The 18387-nt window shown below is 37.9% G+C and overlaps 1 protein-coding gene across 1 annotated transcript; it reads left to right on the top strand.

Annotated features, from left to right (window-relative positions):
• The first annotated feature begins 491 nt into the window (after nt 1–491).
• Nucleotides 492–17901, top strand: LOC124158649 (G-protein coupled receptor 143-like). Its single transcript, XM_046533853.1, has 6 exons — nt 492–1159; nt 1337–1448; nt 1691–1785; nt 1908–2086; nt 9658–9979; nt 16745–17901. Exons 1-6 carry the CDS (start codon nt 1010–1012, stop codon nt 17102–17104), a joined length of 1218 nt encoding a protein of 405 aa, XP_046389809.1. The 5' UTR covers nt 492–1009; the 3' UTR covers nt 17105–17901.
• Nucleotides 17902–18387: the final 486 nt, after the last annotated feature.

Here is an 18387-nt window from a genome sequence, read left to right as displayed (position 1 = left end):
GGGATTATTATATTCTACCCTTTACATAAAATATATGTTTGAAAAAGTGGGTCCCGCTCAAAACTGCAGTGGCTTCCCAACATCCAGTCAGGCCGCATTTTTATATCCTCTGATTTCTGACTTTTTCCATCTACCACAGCTAGCTAGGTAGCACCGTTGTCCTCGTAATTTTCCTAATATATGTTTTATTATTTATTTCCGTACCTATGAATTTATTTGTATGTTATTTGCGCTTAAGTCGTTGAGTGAATGAATGAAGTAGCATATATAAATAAAATATCATATGTGATCACGAACACACATATATCTTCGTTAAAATATAGCAATAAAAATTATGTGAATGGCTTGGTAATGCCGTCATACTGTCTCGCCAAAGATAATAAATACCTAATAATTATTGGCGCTCTGATCGAATGAGATTATTGGCAATCTTTAGGACGTTATTATCTCAATGTATTTTAAAATGGCGCTTTAAATTGACACCTGGCAACATTGCGGCAGGTAGTGGTTGGGGTGAGGGGTTGTGTACCGTGGGATTTTCTTCGGGCTTTCGGATGCTTGCTAGTGAAGTAGCTAAACTTACGTAACTTAGGTGATCGGTTCGCTGTTTTGGAGTACATTTGGCGAACAAGTATTGTGACTTATCTCTCGCACTAATGGTTTTATGTTGAATACTAGTAATTTCTCCGTGCAGAATGTCTTTTCGCTCTAAATTAATACCTCGAAACCGTCGGAACTCATCATAACTACCCTCTGCCGCCTTAAGAAGATCCTGTCGCTCTATCTTATTCTAGTAATTTTACTGAATGTTCCCTTAATGAGGCTCGAATTTACTTTTCGATTGTTTGCTTAGGCGATGTAAACTTTCGAGGACCGGGAATTCAAATCACATACTTACCTACCACTTGAATCCCTCACAAGTAAGGTGCCCTATTACCATAAGAGGATTGAGCTGCCGAAGAAAATGAAAGTGTGATACTTAATATAGGCGTATACGTAAGTGTTTGAAATGGCCGATCCTACAATACAGACGTTTTGTTGCCACCTTCCCAACAAGGATGATCCATCTTACAAAATTCTATTCGAGTTCAACTCGGAGACATATAATTATGTGGTTCTCGTCTCTTCTTTCATTGGGATTTTGGGTGCAATATATCAGGTAAATGTAGTCCAATAATTGCTTATTTATTCTTTATTAACATTAAGTTTTAGCCGCGTGGATGTAGACAATATAATATTCCTCTTATAGTTTTACTTTACTGATTTTGCTAAGTGTACAAACCATATGTCTCGTGTTATGTAATGGATTTGTTGATGTTCAGTATCTTTATTCCAGATACTGCCTAGGGAAGAAATTTACCCAACCCATAGATGGGTGTACTTCCCGACCACTAGAGGAAGGCAAATAATAGTTTGCCTTGCTCTTGCTGATCTCATGGCATCAGCAGGTAAATAATATTTCTGTTAAATTCAGGCATAGATTAATCTTAAATATTTTATCTTAAATAGTTGGTGTTAAGAATCCATGCTTAACAGTCCATTTCAAGATTCAAATCTTATAAAAAAATTGAATCATAAGAAACTATTAGCATAGTAGAGGAAAACAGAATGAAATAATTTGTAATGAGACTCAACTATTGAGTTTTGTTTATGACCATTTTTCAGCCGTATTCTTCCATTTAAAATTCAGGTGTTTTTGTAAGATCAATGCTGTGGATAAACTACAAAGATTTACAACCTTCTGCTGATAACACTGCCAGTACTCTATTTTGTGCTCTTACATCGGTGAGTTCATGTTATATAACCATGTCATTGCATTGGACTTCAGCCCGAATGATTAAACTCATCCTTTATGTGTATTAAAATAGCAGGGCATTATAATTAGAATATTTATTCTTCACTTTTAGGCTTGGACACAGTATTTTTATGGTGTCACTTGGTGCTGGACATTTTGCTATGCTGTAGATGTGCGCCGTGTGCTTCAGGGGAAAGAGTGTAGGTTTGCAGTATATCACACAATTGCTTGGTTAGTTCCAGCATTCTTGACCACTACTGGCCTCTCCATTCTGTACATCCCTGATGCAAAGTAAGTTTCTTTGTAAACTCTGAAATTAGTGGGTCTATAGAGGTAGTAAGTTGAATGATTCAAAAACATTTACATAACAGTCCTTATTGCTTCTTGTGATTTTGAAATGTTTGCATAAGAGTCATGCAACTTGTCGTAACCTGTCCAATGGATGCATTTTCTACAGAATGAATAGATAAAATACATTTTCAGGTCCAGAAGGTGCTTTTAATGCTGTTATAATACTCAAATCTGTATTTTTTTTGCATCTCAATTTTAACCAACACCTCCTATATGGAACTCGGTACACATTAAAAGTCTTGTGGAAGGTGGTAGTGACCAGTCCAAACGATGCATGATGATTTCAGAAAATGCTGCGTTATATTTATTTTTTGTAACATATCAGCTATTTGCATCTCATGTTTGAAGCTGCATTTAGAGGAGCAGTCTCCAAACTTTGCAGCCCAAGGGCTACGTTAACATTGATCAAAGATCAGTTTGAGGGGAGACTAGACTCAGGGTTTGTATGTGTCATAAAAAAATCTAGAAATGCCAATAGATATTTGAAGTCTGTAAAAAGTCAGGGTAACGTTTTTAAGAAGCAGAAGAAGTCGGTAACATTTTTTAACTGTCCACACCACCCTAGCATTCATGCCCAAAACATTTGTCGTAGTTAATGCAATTCATTACTTGTAATGAAATTTCTTCATCTGAGGAGTTCAGATGATCTGAAGAGCCTTGTATCACTGCCTTCAGAGCCCATCTCAGCTATTCTGTGGTAGCCTTGTTGTCTGCAGTTGATCCACTAATGAGAAGTGAGCCGCATAGTATACCCTTGCTAGTAGCATGGCTGTTCATTCTGAATCTGGTGAAGATATCCCAAAGCATTGGGTGTAGGTAGTGGATTAGGGCAAAAGATATCTTATTCAGCTTTGGGTTAGCCCTGCATTAAATTTATGCATCTCAAAAGAGTACTGACTGGTGATTTGAGCTGAATTATGTGTTACATATTGTGGCATTTTTTAGTGTACCCCCCCACCTCAAAATTTCTGGTCCCCCCCCAGAAATTCATCCGAATTCCTCCGAACTTCCTCCGAACTTATCCGCAGAACTTCTCCCGCTAATGACTTATCGCGCAAAGGATTTTTGCGCAAAGGACCTTCGACTCAAAGGCTCGGAGACTCTAAGTCTCGGAACTCTTGTCTCCGAACTCTGCCCTCCGAAATCTGCCAACCGAATTAGCCAACCGAACCAGACATGCCTGGAGATCAAGACTTATGTGGGTAGTACGGCGGAGGAATACCTACTCCTTGGCAATCAAGGGGAAGTGGGTGCTGAGGCATAAGGATGGAGTTTGGAGTGAGAAGTACTACACTTGTCCTATCACAATTCTCTCTCCCTCCAACACCTCATCCCACTATGTCTTTCCCCTCCTTGAACTCCAATGACTTGCCTCTACCAGCTATCACCCCACTTGGTTATGTCTCCAACCCAGGAGATAGAGGAGAGAAAAACTGGAGGTATGCGGTTGTCCCCCAACCCCGGCTTGGATGACGGACGTTTTGCAGTGATGCCAGTCAACAGGGGTGCCTACTGGCAGATTTACACCGATGCAGCTAACTTGAACATCGCCCTATTACCCCTCCGCTCCTTTGCAAATTCCCTCCCCTCCACCCTGACATGGTTCGTAGGTAGGCCAGCTCTCTTCTTGCTTCAGCACTGGCGGTGGATAGATTGCTCGGCTGATATGGGTGATTTCTTAAAATCATACAGCTTGTACTTAGTCTTTGGTAATATTTCCTATGAGATCATTAGTTATCATCGTTGTTTTCTGTAATAATAGGGTAGATTCCTTCAGCAAAGGAAACGAAATGCATTGATTGCGATTCCTTACCCACCATTAGTGTATTCATAATATACAAATTATTTGGTTTTAGAAATCCCAGTTTAGACGAATGGCAATGGTCAATTTTAACCTCATTTGAAAAAGGCCAGATTGGCGCCCATGCGATTCCACTCCACGTGACGTCACAGGGACCTAGTTTCTATATGAGTAGATAGGAGTTTTACATCGTCTGAGATTACCAATACATGCATGAGGCACAGAGCTCAGGGAAACATGTCATAATAATCACCTATTAAAACTGGCTAAGGTCAGAAAGTTTTCTTCGTTTGATAAGGTATTAATAATCCTTATTTAAGCCAAGTGCTACCGGCTAGCATGGTACTCTGCTGCCTGCTAGCATCCTGCGTCATATCAGCGCTCAGATCCTCGCCCCAAGGTCACCTCACACGCCGACAGGGGGAACCAGAAATACGTCACACGGACTTTTTCCCAGCATTCCTACTCAGCCCTTGCATTTTCGTGTGCTTGAAAATTTTCACTTTTCGTTTAATCGGGAAAAAAAGATATCGTCATTCGAAAATCTTAGAGCATGAAATGCTTACTCCAGGAGTAATAATCTTTCGATTCAGGCAATAAAAGAATTAGAGATGGGTCGAGTAGCAGATTTCTCGAACTCGAATATCGAATTCGAATATTAAATCATTACTCGAATATTCGAATACCTCTAATACTAAACGACGAATGCGGGAATGTTTGACTCGGTTGCCTATGCAGCAGGAAACGCAAGATAATGGGGAGTAAGGTTGATTTCCTTTAAAGGATTCGAACAGGAATTTAGCTGATTAATGGAATATTTTAATTTTATGGAAACAATTGGGCATATAGTTGATTCAACTAATATCTCTTTAAAATATTCTAAGGGGACACACAACCTCCCGAAAAATGATTTCTCGGCATTTACACTGTTACGATGGATTTCTGTCTGATGTATACATTCTTATCTACCAAACGCCATTTCAGCAGCACGCCCATCTGATACTCGGCCTCATCCAACTTCTTATTTTCAACAGGTAGCTCGCTTTACCCCCACTCCTGCTGTCATGTGCTAGCGGACAATCTGAGGCGTTTTGCAAAATACACGCGCTTCTCCACCGGATTTTCTTCAATTATTTTCAGTCCATCTTTGGAAGTTCTCACGAGTTAAGAAGATGAATTGGAATTGCTATTAGGGAGAAACCAAATATCCTGAGAAAATATCCCTTCGTTTGTGACTGTAACAATAGAGATTTATAGCACAACTCATAAATTGTAACTTGATAAATGTTTTCGGAAAAAAATACCGCATCAACTTCCGAGAAGCTCTGCTGCTCATATTGAGTCTCGTCAGAATCTCCGTTGTATTTTGACATTTATTTCCTCGCGTAAAATGCTTAAATAAAGTCAGAAATGCGTCGCGTTTGGTGTTATTCTTTTTTAAATTACGCGCACATTACTAATATTTCAATCCAATAAAGGTGTAATATCAATTGCCGAAAGTCATTGTTAGACAACATTTGGGTTAATAGGTGATTCATGCAGCAGTTGACCTCCAGAAACTGGGAACTTTGAAGCAGGTAGACTGAAAAAGGTCAGAGGGTGAGAAAAGGGGGGCGCGAAACACTTTTCTATTGTTTTCGTGTAACTTGGTATTTTTTTCGAAGCTATGGTCTTCGTAATATGATCCCTGCGTGAGCTGTGACCTTGTTTTTAATTCAAAGAAGGGGAAAGCCTCAGAGGGGGGGGCTAGTGCTGAATGGAGGGGGATAGCTGATCTTGGGAAATGCGCTAATGTAACTATCCCTCAGTACTCATGCAGCAGTTGACCTCCAGCAATGGGGAACTTCGAAGCAGGTAGCCAGTAAAAGGTCAGTGGGTGAGAAAAGGGGGGAGGGTGTGAAACGCGTTTTTATTGTTCTGGTGTAACTTGATATTTTTTTCGAAGCTAAGGTCTTCGTAATACGATCCCTGCGCGAGCTGGGACCTTTTGTTTGATTTCTGAGAAGGGGAAAGGGTCAGAGTGGTTGAGGCGAGTGCTGAATGGAGGGGTATAGCGGATTGTGGGAAATGCCCTAAGGTTGCTATCGCAGGGCACTGAGGTTCTCCTGGTGGGGAAAACCGGCGATTTTCGGATTTTTTCACCCAATCATTTTCGGTTCCCCACGTCGGACTCTTTTCACCGCTCTAATCCGCGAATTTGATGTAGTTCGTCAACTTGCCTAAAGCGGCGCTGCATGCACTAAACGACTACAGTTCCTTACAATTTTCCGAGTCAACTACCAACGACAGTGTGCGGCGTGAAATTCAAAGTATTCGAAGTATTCAAGAGCGTACCTTTAGCATAATTATTCGAGACCTCGAATAATGAATACTTTCTAGTATTCGAGTATTCGCGGATACTATTCACACATCTCTAAATAAATAATAGGAAACCACCCTGTTCTGATTTTTAATATTACTGCTTCTAATAGATATTGATTGAAAATGGCTTTTAATTTTGTGACAATTGTTTCTTGAGTGCTGAATTTTCTTGATGCACTGAATTGTTGAGGCCTTTACTTTGTAGAATTCCATTATATGGTTAGAAAAGCAAAGTAATTTCCTTCCAACCACTGAATTTTCTTATTTGTGGAGTCTTTTCCTCTACCAGCAAGTGACAGACGATTGGAGTTCCCTGTCTGGGGCTTACGTTCAGAATCTGGGAGATTTAAGGACGTAACGCCACAATATATTGAAGAACTGGCAATGTCTCCATATTTCTGTTTGAGATGAGTTCATTTAATGTTACATACTTTTGTTTATCATACTTTTCCTAGCATTGCCATTAGGATTATTAACTCCCTCCTCCCAACTTTCTAGTCTGACATTCAGAAGAAAAATTAGCGTTTATTATTAGCATCTCCCTTTTCAGGTAAAGCACTGTTTCTCTTAAAAATAGCTAAATTAAGATATTTTTAATTGAAACCTGAGGCATCAATAATGACAATATTTGGCCGCATGATTTTTAATTATTTCCTCAAGAATCATGTCCATTTTTATTCCTAAAATGTAGCATTTTAGAATGAAGGATTAAGTCATTTACAAATGAGCAAGCACCTACAGACACGCTGAATCTTGCTATGTTCTTTTACAGACCTGAGAGACATCCCAACTAGCACAGATTTAGCCATGTCCCTAAATACGAGGATAATATACATATATGTATGTTGCGATGAAACCTTCCTGGAAGCAGAGATAAAGTGTGAAGAATCCACACCGTATTTGGGGGTAAATGGGGGATAAATTTCCACATTTTTTGAGAAACACATAATGTTATACTGACGGTAGGTGGCGGATGTCTTGTGTAATCCCACATAGCATCAAATATGTCGGGGACATCTCACAAGACCTATGATCACATAAGCATTTTGGCATCAGAGATATATCTGAGTGGTCTCTTTTGTGCCCAGAAAAATGAAAATAAGACTTATTAGGCCAATTCATGCAAATGAAGAATATTTTTTTGGGCACATATGTCACCACTGAGCAGGGGTGCCAACTTATAAAAAATATTGGGGGGGCCCAAACCGATGATCTTGTCCCGGGAAAGTTTATAAGTAGTGAGTTTTAAGTTTTTTAAGCATTTTAGAAGAGTTATATGATCAACATTAGGGCCCTGATAACTCTAATCTCGATATCTGGACACTCCGGGGAAAATCCACAAGCCTGACACACTTTTTCCTCACACCCATAACGAATTTTTGTGGAGGCTCGGGCCCCCTCAGGCCCCATGGAGTCGGCGCCACTGCCACTGAGGTCTGCATGCCTATGAGATCATAATGTCTTCTGAGATGCCTCTGAGACACTATGACACTAATTTGAGAATATATGTGGGACTTACACCTGAGACTGCTTTAAAGAGCTACTTCACTTTTTGGTAGAATTTTTGGGATTTGAATGAGAGTGGAGGAAACATGGGTAACGTAAGTGGATGACATTCTATAGAGTTCTTTAAGGGCGTTGTATGGTTAAGGTAGTGCAAAATTTTCAAATTATCCAAAGGCATTGTGGCAGATAATGAATGAGCTTTTCTGAGAAAATAATTTTGATTAAAGTGATGCATTTGAAGGAACTGTGGTTTGCTGAGGGCGAACATGGAGCGAAAATGTATTTCAGTAGCACATAGTACTGCATTGAAAATGGTGTGTTTATTATACTGATTGAAGAGTTGTGTTGACAATTTGATAAATTAAGTAAGTGATCACTCAGTAAGGCACAAGGAAATAATTTCTAAGTATAGAATTTGTGATAAATCAATTAGAATATATTTAGTTTAACTAGTGTGTGTAAACAATTTCTTTGTCATGCAAACCCATACCACTGGGAAGGGTGTGTATCACTGAAAGGCCTAGCTTAACACATTGCATACCGGGGTAAGCTTATGTTTAGAATATAACCTTACCCAATCAAATGTTGTGATGCATCTATTCCTAATGAATAACGAACAAAAACTGAAAACGTTCTATCAAATAGGTATTGTATGCTTCAAAATTATTTAGGTTGATGAGCCTAAATGATGAGAATCTTCGTCATCCGTCCGGAACGTTCGGGAAAAAAATGACGAGAATTCTCGCCATCCATACGCAACGTGTTAAGGTCACAAGGAGTCAGTGATAATGGCAATGTTCTTGTGGGGAGGGGTGAGAAAGGTAGAAGATGGTGAGATTATACCAGTAAGAGCATACTCTTTAGGTGCCTTGAACAATGGTCTGTACCAAGAGACATTAAGAGTATATTTGCAGCTAGTTCAGTAAGCATTTATAGGAGAGATTTCTTGAAAGGGTTCATTATGGGTTGTGAACTTGAAAATGTTGATTTATCAGTGTGTTGTGGATTCCAAAATTATTATCATGAATTTCAGCATTACATATTTATTAACCTATGAACACCATGTTCATCAAAGTAAACTCGCAAACTGTTGAAGATATTTATATGAATAACCTTTTCTCCTCTTAGGAACCACTCTCCCCTATTCTTCTCTTTGTGACTATGTATAAAAGTCCCATATGTATATATATACCTAAGAAGTCACTTATTATTTAAACTTTTTGTGTGATTCTTCCCATTTATTTTTTTAATATCCTCTCATTCCATCTCTGTTTCATGTATGTACATTTATTACTGTAAATGTATTTTCATTTCTCCAAAAGTGGTTGGCTCCTACCCACAATATATCTTAACTAACTCTGAATGAACCCCTAACATGTATTTTCAGGCTATCTATTGATACCTTCACTGCAAAAACACTCAACAATTGCCCACTGAATCAAATCCACTCATCTAGTTGCCCAACAATACGAATTCGCTCAGCTAGCAGTGTCCGGAGCATGAACGCTCATCTCCTATTCTCCAAGCTTGGAGGTGAGCGTTTATGCTCCGGACACTGCTAGCTGAGCAGATTCGTATTATTGGGCTACTAGATGAGTGGATTTGATTCGGTGGGCGATTTTTGAGCATTTTTGCAGTGGAGGTATCGCAATGCATGTCTGCTCACAAGTTCCTTAACTCAACTCCCTATCCTGGGCTCCTGAGCTTTTATTTTCCTATCTTACATTTTTCTACTTAAACTAACATTCTTCTCAAAGTATTCCTGTGTTTGGGGGACAGTTCTTAATTTTTTAATGTGTATCCAGATTTTTGTGTGACTTATTATATTATTTCTCGATTCCAGGTGCCATGGTCTGGGATCTAAAACATTTGGCCGCATTTTGCCTAATTATTTTGCCACATTCCTACCAATTTTGATTGTGATGATTGTTAATCCAATTTTATATCATTCGGCCACAAACCAAGCGAGAGATGCTGTTAGTCTGGGACTCTCTCAGTATACGAGAAGAGAACGCAATGTTGTAGATGCTGTGCGTTTAAAATTTTTGGCCATTAATGTAGCGTTTTATGTATGTTGGCTACCAAATATTGTGAATGGCTTTCTCCTGTGGACCCTGTGGTTTGATCTTCCAAGGACTGTTGTTTTGGTGCTTTGGTATATTATGGTAAGTGTCATAAAATATTTTCATAGTTTCAGGTTAGATTTATTGAAAAAAGAGGTGCCTTCGAGTTATACGATCTCCTATTACTTACTTGGGTAATTAAAGCATAGAGAAGCTTACGGTTAATTTGAAAAAATGTGGGCTCTCTTTGTGGTTACATATGTTAGATATCAGAACTGTATGGTAGTTTGACTCTAGGGTTGTGTGTATGAGTAAGGACTGCATTTGATGCTTAAAAAGTTGGTGCCGCTAATGATGACAGACAGCCATAAGGCTTCGCAAGTTGCCTGGCAATTCTGGAATGTGATGATGTTATGGAAAGGACTTCCTTTCATCTACTGTGACATTTATTTAGACGTTGATGTCATGTTTCATTCCTGAAACAAAGTAAAGGTTAGCCCATTGGAAGTATGCCGACTCACTGCCTGGGCAAAATTTAGGGAGAGTGCCAGGGCTGAAAAAAATTAAGGTTGGTGTTGTCTAAACTTTTTGCAATAAGTTGGCATAATCTTCTTTGATAATATTTCGAAGAGCATAATGATAACAACCTAATTATATTATGAAGGATGTGATCCTTAAGGCATTATACGGAAAATAACTGGAAAAGGCTACACCTGTGCTCTTTTGCTAAGGCAATGATTATTTTGTGAAATGAAATATTTTAGACCTAGTTACTTGAATGCATCTCTTGCAAAGGAAAACACAAAATCTTTAGCAGAGTATATTTCTTGAAATTTTCCCTCAGTATTGAGGAGAAAGTGTCCATGCAGCATCTTGAAAAAAGACTTAACCTACTTTAATTATATGCCACAACTTGTGTTGAAAGCATGAAGAGAGAGATGTGGGTTATATATTTTAAAGCTTTGTATGGTTGTATGATTAACAAAATCCCTCTGAACATTGACTTTTGAGAATTAAACTTGGGAAATCATGTTAAAATAATTGAAATAGCCCATCATTCAATGATGGCTACAGTAAAAACTAGCATTCCAAAGGGTATCTTTTGGATACCATACTTCTACATATTTTTGCAGAATTTGCAGATGAAACTGTGTTGAAAAAAGTGTTTCATGACTCCTACTCATTTCAAGGGCTTAACAAGATAAGTGGGTTAGAGTTACCCTCCCACCTTTTTTCTTCTTATAAATTCGTAAAAAAATTTGGGGCTATGACACCACATCACTGTGAGGTTGATCCCAGCGTTTTTGAACCGATGCTGGTCACTTTGTCAATGGAAATGACGGGCAAAGATTTATCCACAAGTTTGTGTGTCTGCCAAAGGAAATGGAGGGAGAGAAGATAGAGGTTGGAGAAGGTGTGTATTGGCTGGATGAGCTGTTTTTTGGATTGCTGTTTTCCAATTACAAATTATGATGATGCAGGTGTCCCTGTTAACTCTTTGCTGCCGGTGCCTACAGTGGGATAACGATTTCAATATGAGTAGCATGAGAATCTTTAAAACCTCTTTGTAGGGAGTTCTTTTTTGGGGTGGAGTTACCCTGGTATTTTTGTCCCTCAGATTTGGGACCCAGCTCAACAGGGTGTCCGTCCATTAACATGGCCACTTGACTACACCCTCTAACCCTATTATAGCACGAAGCCACGGTCAACTCATTCCGTTTTCAGTGTTTTTTTCAACCAAACAATATATTTTCAATAATAATCTCTTCTAAAAGAATTGCTTACTTTTTTATGAAATGTGGAATTTTAAATGGGTTTCTAATGCTAATATGTAACAACAAAGTTAGTGAATACAAGTTAATAAGGCTATAATTCAGGAAGTTATTTATGTATTTTTAACGCTAAAATATCATTAAAAAATTGCTTATGCACAGAACAAAAGGAAGAATTCATTTCAAAGAAAAAAAATGTTGCATGCTACAAAATATATCGTTGAAAAAACTATTGGCAATATGACCACTTCGCAACGGATTCCTGTGGTGAGGATGATCATAAATGAGTGGGAGGGTCGGGCTTAATTGCTGAGGAGTGGCCCTATGGACTCGCTAAGCTGGGTCTCAGGCCGGGCCTGAATGCATCTTACAATCGCTACCTCACCGGTCACTTCTCTTCCCTAGCATTGGCCAGAGCCGACGTCTGGTAATTTGCATGGAAAAATCCACAACAGCTATACCTGACGTCAGGTGTTCTGCGTATGAAAATGCCTGTTGGCTTCACCCGATGTCGGACACAAAAGGGTTAAAATCATTACTGCAGGCTAACATTACAGGCTCTCCGAACATTATTGGATGCATAACACGCATATTGGTTACTAGCTCTCACCTGTCCCTCCACCAACAATCTGGACAGAGGGTTTTGTAATAATAATAATATGCACACATTTCCTCGCCACCTATGTGGTAGTATACGAGGCGCGTTTTTTTAAGTGTAGTTTCCTCCGTAGGTCCACTCCACGGTCTGTTTTACTCGTAAATCAGGTCTTATTGAGCTTCTTCTTATTTATTTACTTCCACCCTTATCTTCTTCTTCTTCCTCTACATTCCCGCAAGTCGATGTAATTTGTTGTAACAGCGGTATATCATCTGTTTCGTCCTTGATGTCGGTATTGTATTCTGTTGAAAGTTCAATGCTTGAACACGACTGGGCTTGACAACTGATGCATGGCCATTGAACAAAATAAACCCACTTTTTGCAACTACATTTTGAACTACACCCTTTCTTGCAGTTGCAAAAAAATTAATAAAGGCGTTAAGGAGATGGGCATAGAGTATGGATTGGCTCCAGTACATTGTGAATTAACTTCCAACCCCATTCTTCTGGATCCAGTTTATATGCCAAGTCACACTTGAACCTGTTAATACAATAGATAAAAATTTTGCTGAGCAGAAGCCTATGTTGAAGGAAGATAAGCAAATTGCACACGTCTTTTATTACGTGATTGTTTAGCAAAGGATAAGTGCAGGTGGTTTTTGCTGGAGCTCCATAGATTGAAAGAAGAAAGTGAATTCTGCGAAAGTGAGCGATTGGAGTATTAAAAATTTGTATGAGTCATTTTGAGGCAAACTGCTGATAAAAAAAAACTGTTGTACCCAATTCTAGCTAGGAATTGAAAGACCGAGGCCCTATTAGCAGTAATGATGCTAGGAAAAATGTTTGTACATACTGATTTCATTTGTTCTAAATTTAACCGTTTATTTTAAAAAATAATTTATTTTAATTAATCGTTTCCTTTCTATTCTTCATTCCGTTCCTCGCCGCAAAAGAAGGAATGGTGTTTAAAACAAAAGGCTGAGTCATTTATGTGTGCTCTTATACGAAGAGGACTTACTTTCGATGTACTGGCTTGATCCTCTTCATGATGTCTTTCCATTGAAGCAATAGTTCTACTCCAAGTGTAGGTTTTTCGACATTGCATATGTTTTGACTCTCATTTTTGACTTTTTTGGTAGTTAATGAATTAATTACCTCTTTCAGAACTTGCATCAATTAATGTCTTTGAGCCACGATCAACAGTAGCAATTTCACTTGCAGGCAAAGGTTATTTTACAGATGAAGCCATGCCCAAAATTTGCTAAGAACTAAATATGTATAGCACAAATTTTAAGTTACAATTCTAGCATTGACCACATTTTTTCACTAAGAGGGAATATTTAAAACTAAACCCTGTGTCCCAATTGTTGGCGGAGGGACAGGTGAGAGCTAGTTACCAATACGCGTGTTACGTGTCCAATAATGTTCGAAGAGCGCAACAATATAGCCATGCATATTATGGAGAATTCTAACTCCAGCTAACTTTCGAATGGCTTTTTCTCAGAAGCGGTAAATCTTAGAGAAAAAAAGTTAAATGACAATTTTGTAGATAATTTTCTGATCAACAATTTTGGTCTGAGCAATTTTTATCATAAAACTAACAGTTTGGCCAAAAAATGCAAAAAACGGTAATGAACCGGGTGAAGGGCGACCATAAACCGCCGTCACTCAAGCATACATACCGTGAGATTCATCATTGGACATCTCAGGGATCTCAGTTCAAAAGATCTTACACAAAGAGTTAGGTGTTAAAAAATTGGTTTCCTGCTGGATATTGCACCTCACAGGAGAACAGAAAGCAGCTCGTGTCAAATGGTATTGAAATACTCTGCAGCGATTCAACTCAGGAGCATCAAAGCATGTTCACAGCATCGTAAGTGGTGATGAATCATGGATCTATAGCTGCAAGCATGAATCAAAATGCCAATCTTCAGTATGGGTCTTCCAAAGTGAGCTCAAACCCACAAAAGTTGTTTGCTCTCGTAGCGTTTCCAAGAAAATGCTCTCGCATCGTTCGTAGCCAAATCAGGGCATGTAGCGATGTTTGCTCTTGAAAATCAAAGAACAGATATTGCTCAATGGTATACGAATATTTGCTTGCCGGAAGTGATCGCCGAGCATCAGAAAGATAACCCAAATCGAAGTATTTACGCTCCATCACGACAGTGCAAGCTCACACATCGCTCGAGTCACTAAGTCGTTTTTGGAACAGCAAAGCGTCAAAATTCTTGATCATCCTCCATACGAGGGGCGCAGCTAGGAATTACGGCTGGGGGGGTTTAGGTGCAACTAACACCGGGGTGTGTGGGGTATGGTATACCCACCAGGATAAGCGGTAGGCGTGAGATTAATAAATTGCGGAATTTTAAAGATAAATGGTTCAAAATAGTGAATTTTACGGCTTTCTGAGGGATATTTTATTCATCCTTACTCTAATCTATTAGTAAAATCAATCAAATTAAGTAAAATGGGTTAAACCTAGAAATTTCTCTGAGCTCTGGGGGGGGCTGGTTTATCCCCCAAAATTCCCCCCTCGCTGCGCCACTGCTCCATACAGTGCAGACTTAAGCCCCAATGATTTTTTCACATTCCCCAGAATCAAGAATATGCTACAAGGAAAGCGCTTCCAGAAGTCTGAAGAAGCGGTCGATGCCTACAAAACAGCCATTTTGACTACCCTTACCTCAGAATAGAATAAATGCTATAACGACTCGTTCCATCGAATTCAAAGTGTGTTGACTATTGCTGAGAGTACTTTGAAAAACAATGTTAATAATTGCATTTTTGTACCTCTTATAGTTTTCTTCATTCCCGACACTTAAACGGCTACCCTCGTATGATCAAGCCTACCTAGCATTTGCCCATACAATCGTCTTTGAAAATTCAAAAATGATGTCCAATTTAAAAGTTATATAGTAAATAAAAAGTGTGAGGCCTAGTAGGAACCGTAAATTAGGTAGGAAAATAAATACTTAAGGAAATGAAAGCATTTAGGTAATAAATGTAATCAATAAAGTGTACAAAAACAGTAACGTAACAATAACTGTCACCTGGCCAAACCAAAAATGAGTGTTTTTGCACCAAACTCTCTTTGCCCAGACTATAGTATGTATGCATTGACATTAACTCGGTAAAGCCTGAATTAAAAAGTTTCTGCGACTTTTTGGTAATCATGTATCTAAATATCAATGAAATTCTGAGTCGTTAGGTGCAAAATTTATTTTGTTATCACTAATAATTATGCCTATCGGTACCATATGCTGCCACAAAAATGTTTTGCATCATAACATCCCAAATATTAGGCTCAGATCAAATAACCATGCTTCATATGAGATATACATGTTATAGCAATCATAATTACATAAAAAAACCTTTGTATTAACAGAATATAAGACGTAAGTAAAGAAAATCGAAATGCTTGCTCCAAAACTTCCGTTTTTATGGGCTAGTTGATAATTTTCAATTTTCAAACGGCTCTAAAAACATTAATTACAACTTTAAAATAGCAAACTTTTCGGGAAAATGTTATTTAAAATATTCTTATCAATTTAAACCTCTCAAAAACCCTAATAAATTATGAAAAATGGCAAAAAAGTTACGTTTAGCACTGCACTACCAGCTGGTACCATTTGGTACCGCTAGGCGTTAACGGGTTAAGGAGAACTGTAATGGAATGCCAGAAACTGGTAAGTGTTGCTGTGAGACCAAGTTAGGTGTCTGCTTGGCATACTTAAGAATACTTCAAATGTATAATTTTCTATATTGTGAAGAATGAAATAATAATTTAACAGTCTCTGCAAATTTTAAAATTCAATTTCTTGCATGGAACCAGTGGGTCAGGGGAGAGAGATGATTACTTGATAGAGCCCATTTAATGGTTTGCAGATGGCTCCAAGGAAGGAGGTGCTGAGATATACTTCTGCAGTCATTTCCAGAACAGTATAATCAGCAAATTTTTATTCACTCCTGACTTGGGCATATACAGTAACGAAGGTGGTACAGCATGTCAAGCCATTTCATATGCAATGATAGTCAAGCTGCTTTGAAAGCTTTGGTGTTGCTATAGAGCAGTTTTTAGCATCTGCTGGAGTCTTGCATTGCACTAAATAAGATAGGCAGAGCATCCAAGAGTGAGACTTTTATTCTTGAGCTCTGTGTTGACTTACGTATGTATAAGGATTGACTGCGAAAACTGAGTAAAATGCTGTGGGAGCACTTTCTCTAATGAACCATAGGTTTATTGCATTCTCTTTGTTTAGTAGCACTTCACATTATTTTTTTGCATGAAACTTATGCATTTGATGTGGCTTTATGCAATACATTTCTTTGGGATGAAAATATTTTGCACCTATGCACTCAGTTATGTACCTTGTAATGTTATCATATTCAGTATCTTAAGATTTTTGGTCAAAACTTTATCTTAACACCTATAATCATCTAAAATTTCAGAATCACACCTCTGTATTCATTAAATTGTCATCTTTTTGAACTTTTCAGGCATTTACAAACCCTCTTCAGGCACTTTTTAACAGTATTGTTTACCGTAAGTGGGGCAAGTTCAGTAGAGAGAGAATCTACTTGCCTTGCAGATCTCAAGTAGAAAGCCATGCTACAAGTTCAGACAGTCCTTCAGGTGCTGCGTTGGCTGCATATTTTAGAACTCCAGGATCCAGCACTAATCCTCAGTTGCAAGCTAACGTTAAGGATAATACTGAAGATGAGGACAGAGAGTTGGGAGCAGATAGTGAGAGGACTCCACTTTTGATGCGGCGAAGGGGAACAGGTGAAGCTTGTGGACCAGTCAGTATTAACAATGGCTCAGAAAGCAATCCACGGCTAATATCAGAGTCTCAGTGATCAATTGACGAGCACCATTTGTGCCATTATCCAAAGTTTGTTCTGTGAATATGTGATGCACTCTTTATACTGTTTGAAACTCATTTCTGCTGCATTTATACATGGCATTTGCATGATATGTATTCATTTCTTTGGTATCTTTGCTCTCTTAAATTAGGTACATCACTCTCTAAACGTTGGTAGGGCTTTTTGCATATGCATAAGACTGCTGTATTATTTTTCTGGTATTATTTTTTCTTATAGCATTGTTTGCTAATTAGTATTAATAACTTGTTATTTTTAAGCATTTTATATTTAGTATTGTGTATTTTTATAAACAGTGAAGGATAACTTTTGCATCACTTAGCATTTCTTGTATCTCTTTTAAGTACTATATCAAAGGCACTCATTGAGAAAAATAGTAGACATCTTTTTTATTTATACTGATGCTTTAAAAATTCCTTGTCTTCAAGTGCGCATGGGAAGGAATAAATTATAGCTTTATTACAAAAAAACTTTTCCTCTTTTTATCATGTATGTACGTATATTTTTTTAAAGAATTATTTTTCTTACTCAGTGCATGATTATTTTCCCCTTAATTTCATTGCCTATCTATTTGATTGAATCGGTTGCATGATAATGATTCGCCTGTTCCTTGTGGGTAATGTATTTTAATCAAAATGTTGGTCTGTTGAGAAATACCATAAGCATGTGTTACCTAGTTAGATATAAAGTATGAAATTCATTTTATCATGAGTAGACTTTCCAGGATAAGTCATGTCGAGAGAGGTTTTTAATTAAAGAAAGTTTGGAATTATTTTGCTGAGTTTCATTCATTGAATGACTATATTGAAAGAATATGTTGAAATGTATATGTAATAATCGAAAATTTCTTTCTTTCATAAAAATAATTTGTTGCAGCATTATGGAATTTCAGGGTTATAATATTACAGTATTGAGCCAAAGATCTCGGCATAGTTGTGGCATAAGGTTTTGCTTGAATGATTATGCTTAATTTTTTTGTACCATGGCATTATAATAATAGTTTTATTATCCACAAGAACCAATACAGGCTAGTAAATGGTGTGGGCTTCGTCAATACAATACATTGATAAATAAAATGGAATGGTATATCTGGTAAAATTCTCGTAAAAGAAATAGACATTTTCAGTTAATTAGTCACAGCATAAAATTTCAGGTACAGGCAATGCTCATTGAATAAGTTTACTTGTGTGACTATTTTCTTTACAATAATTTATAAATGTACTCATAAACACTATATAAGGTTTTTTAATCAGGTATCT

Source organism: Ischnura elegans, chromosome 5 (genome assembly GCF_921293095.1).
Source record: "Ischnura elegans chromosome 5, ioIscEleg1.1, whole genome shotgun sequence".
NCBI classification, from domain to species: domain Eukaryota; kingdom Metazoa; phylum Arthropoda; class Insecta; order Odonata; family Coenagrionidae; genus Ischnura; species Ischnura elegans.
Note: the sequence above shows the minus strand (reverse complement) of the source record. Positions and strands in the feature narration are given on the sequence as shown.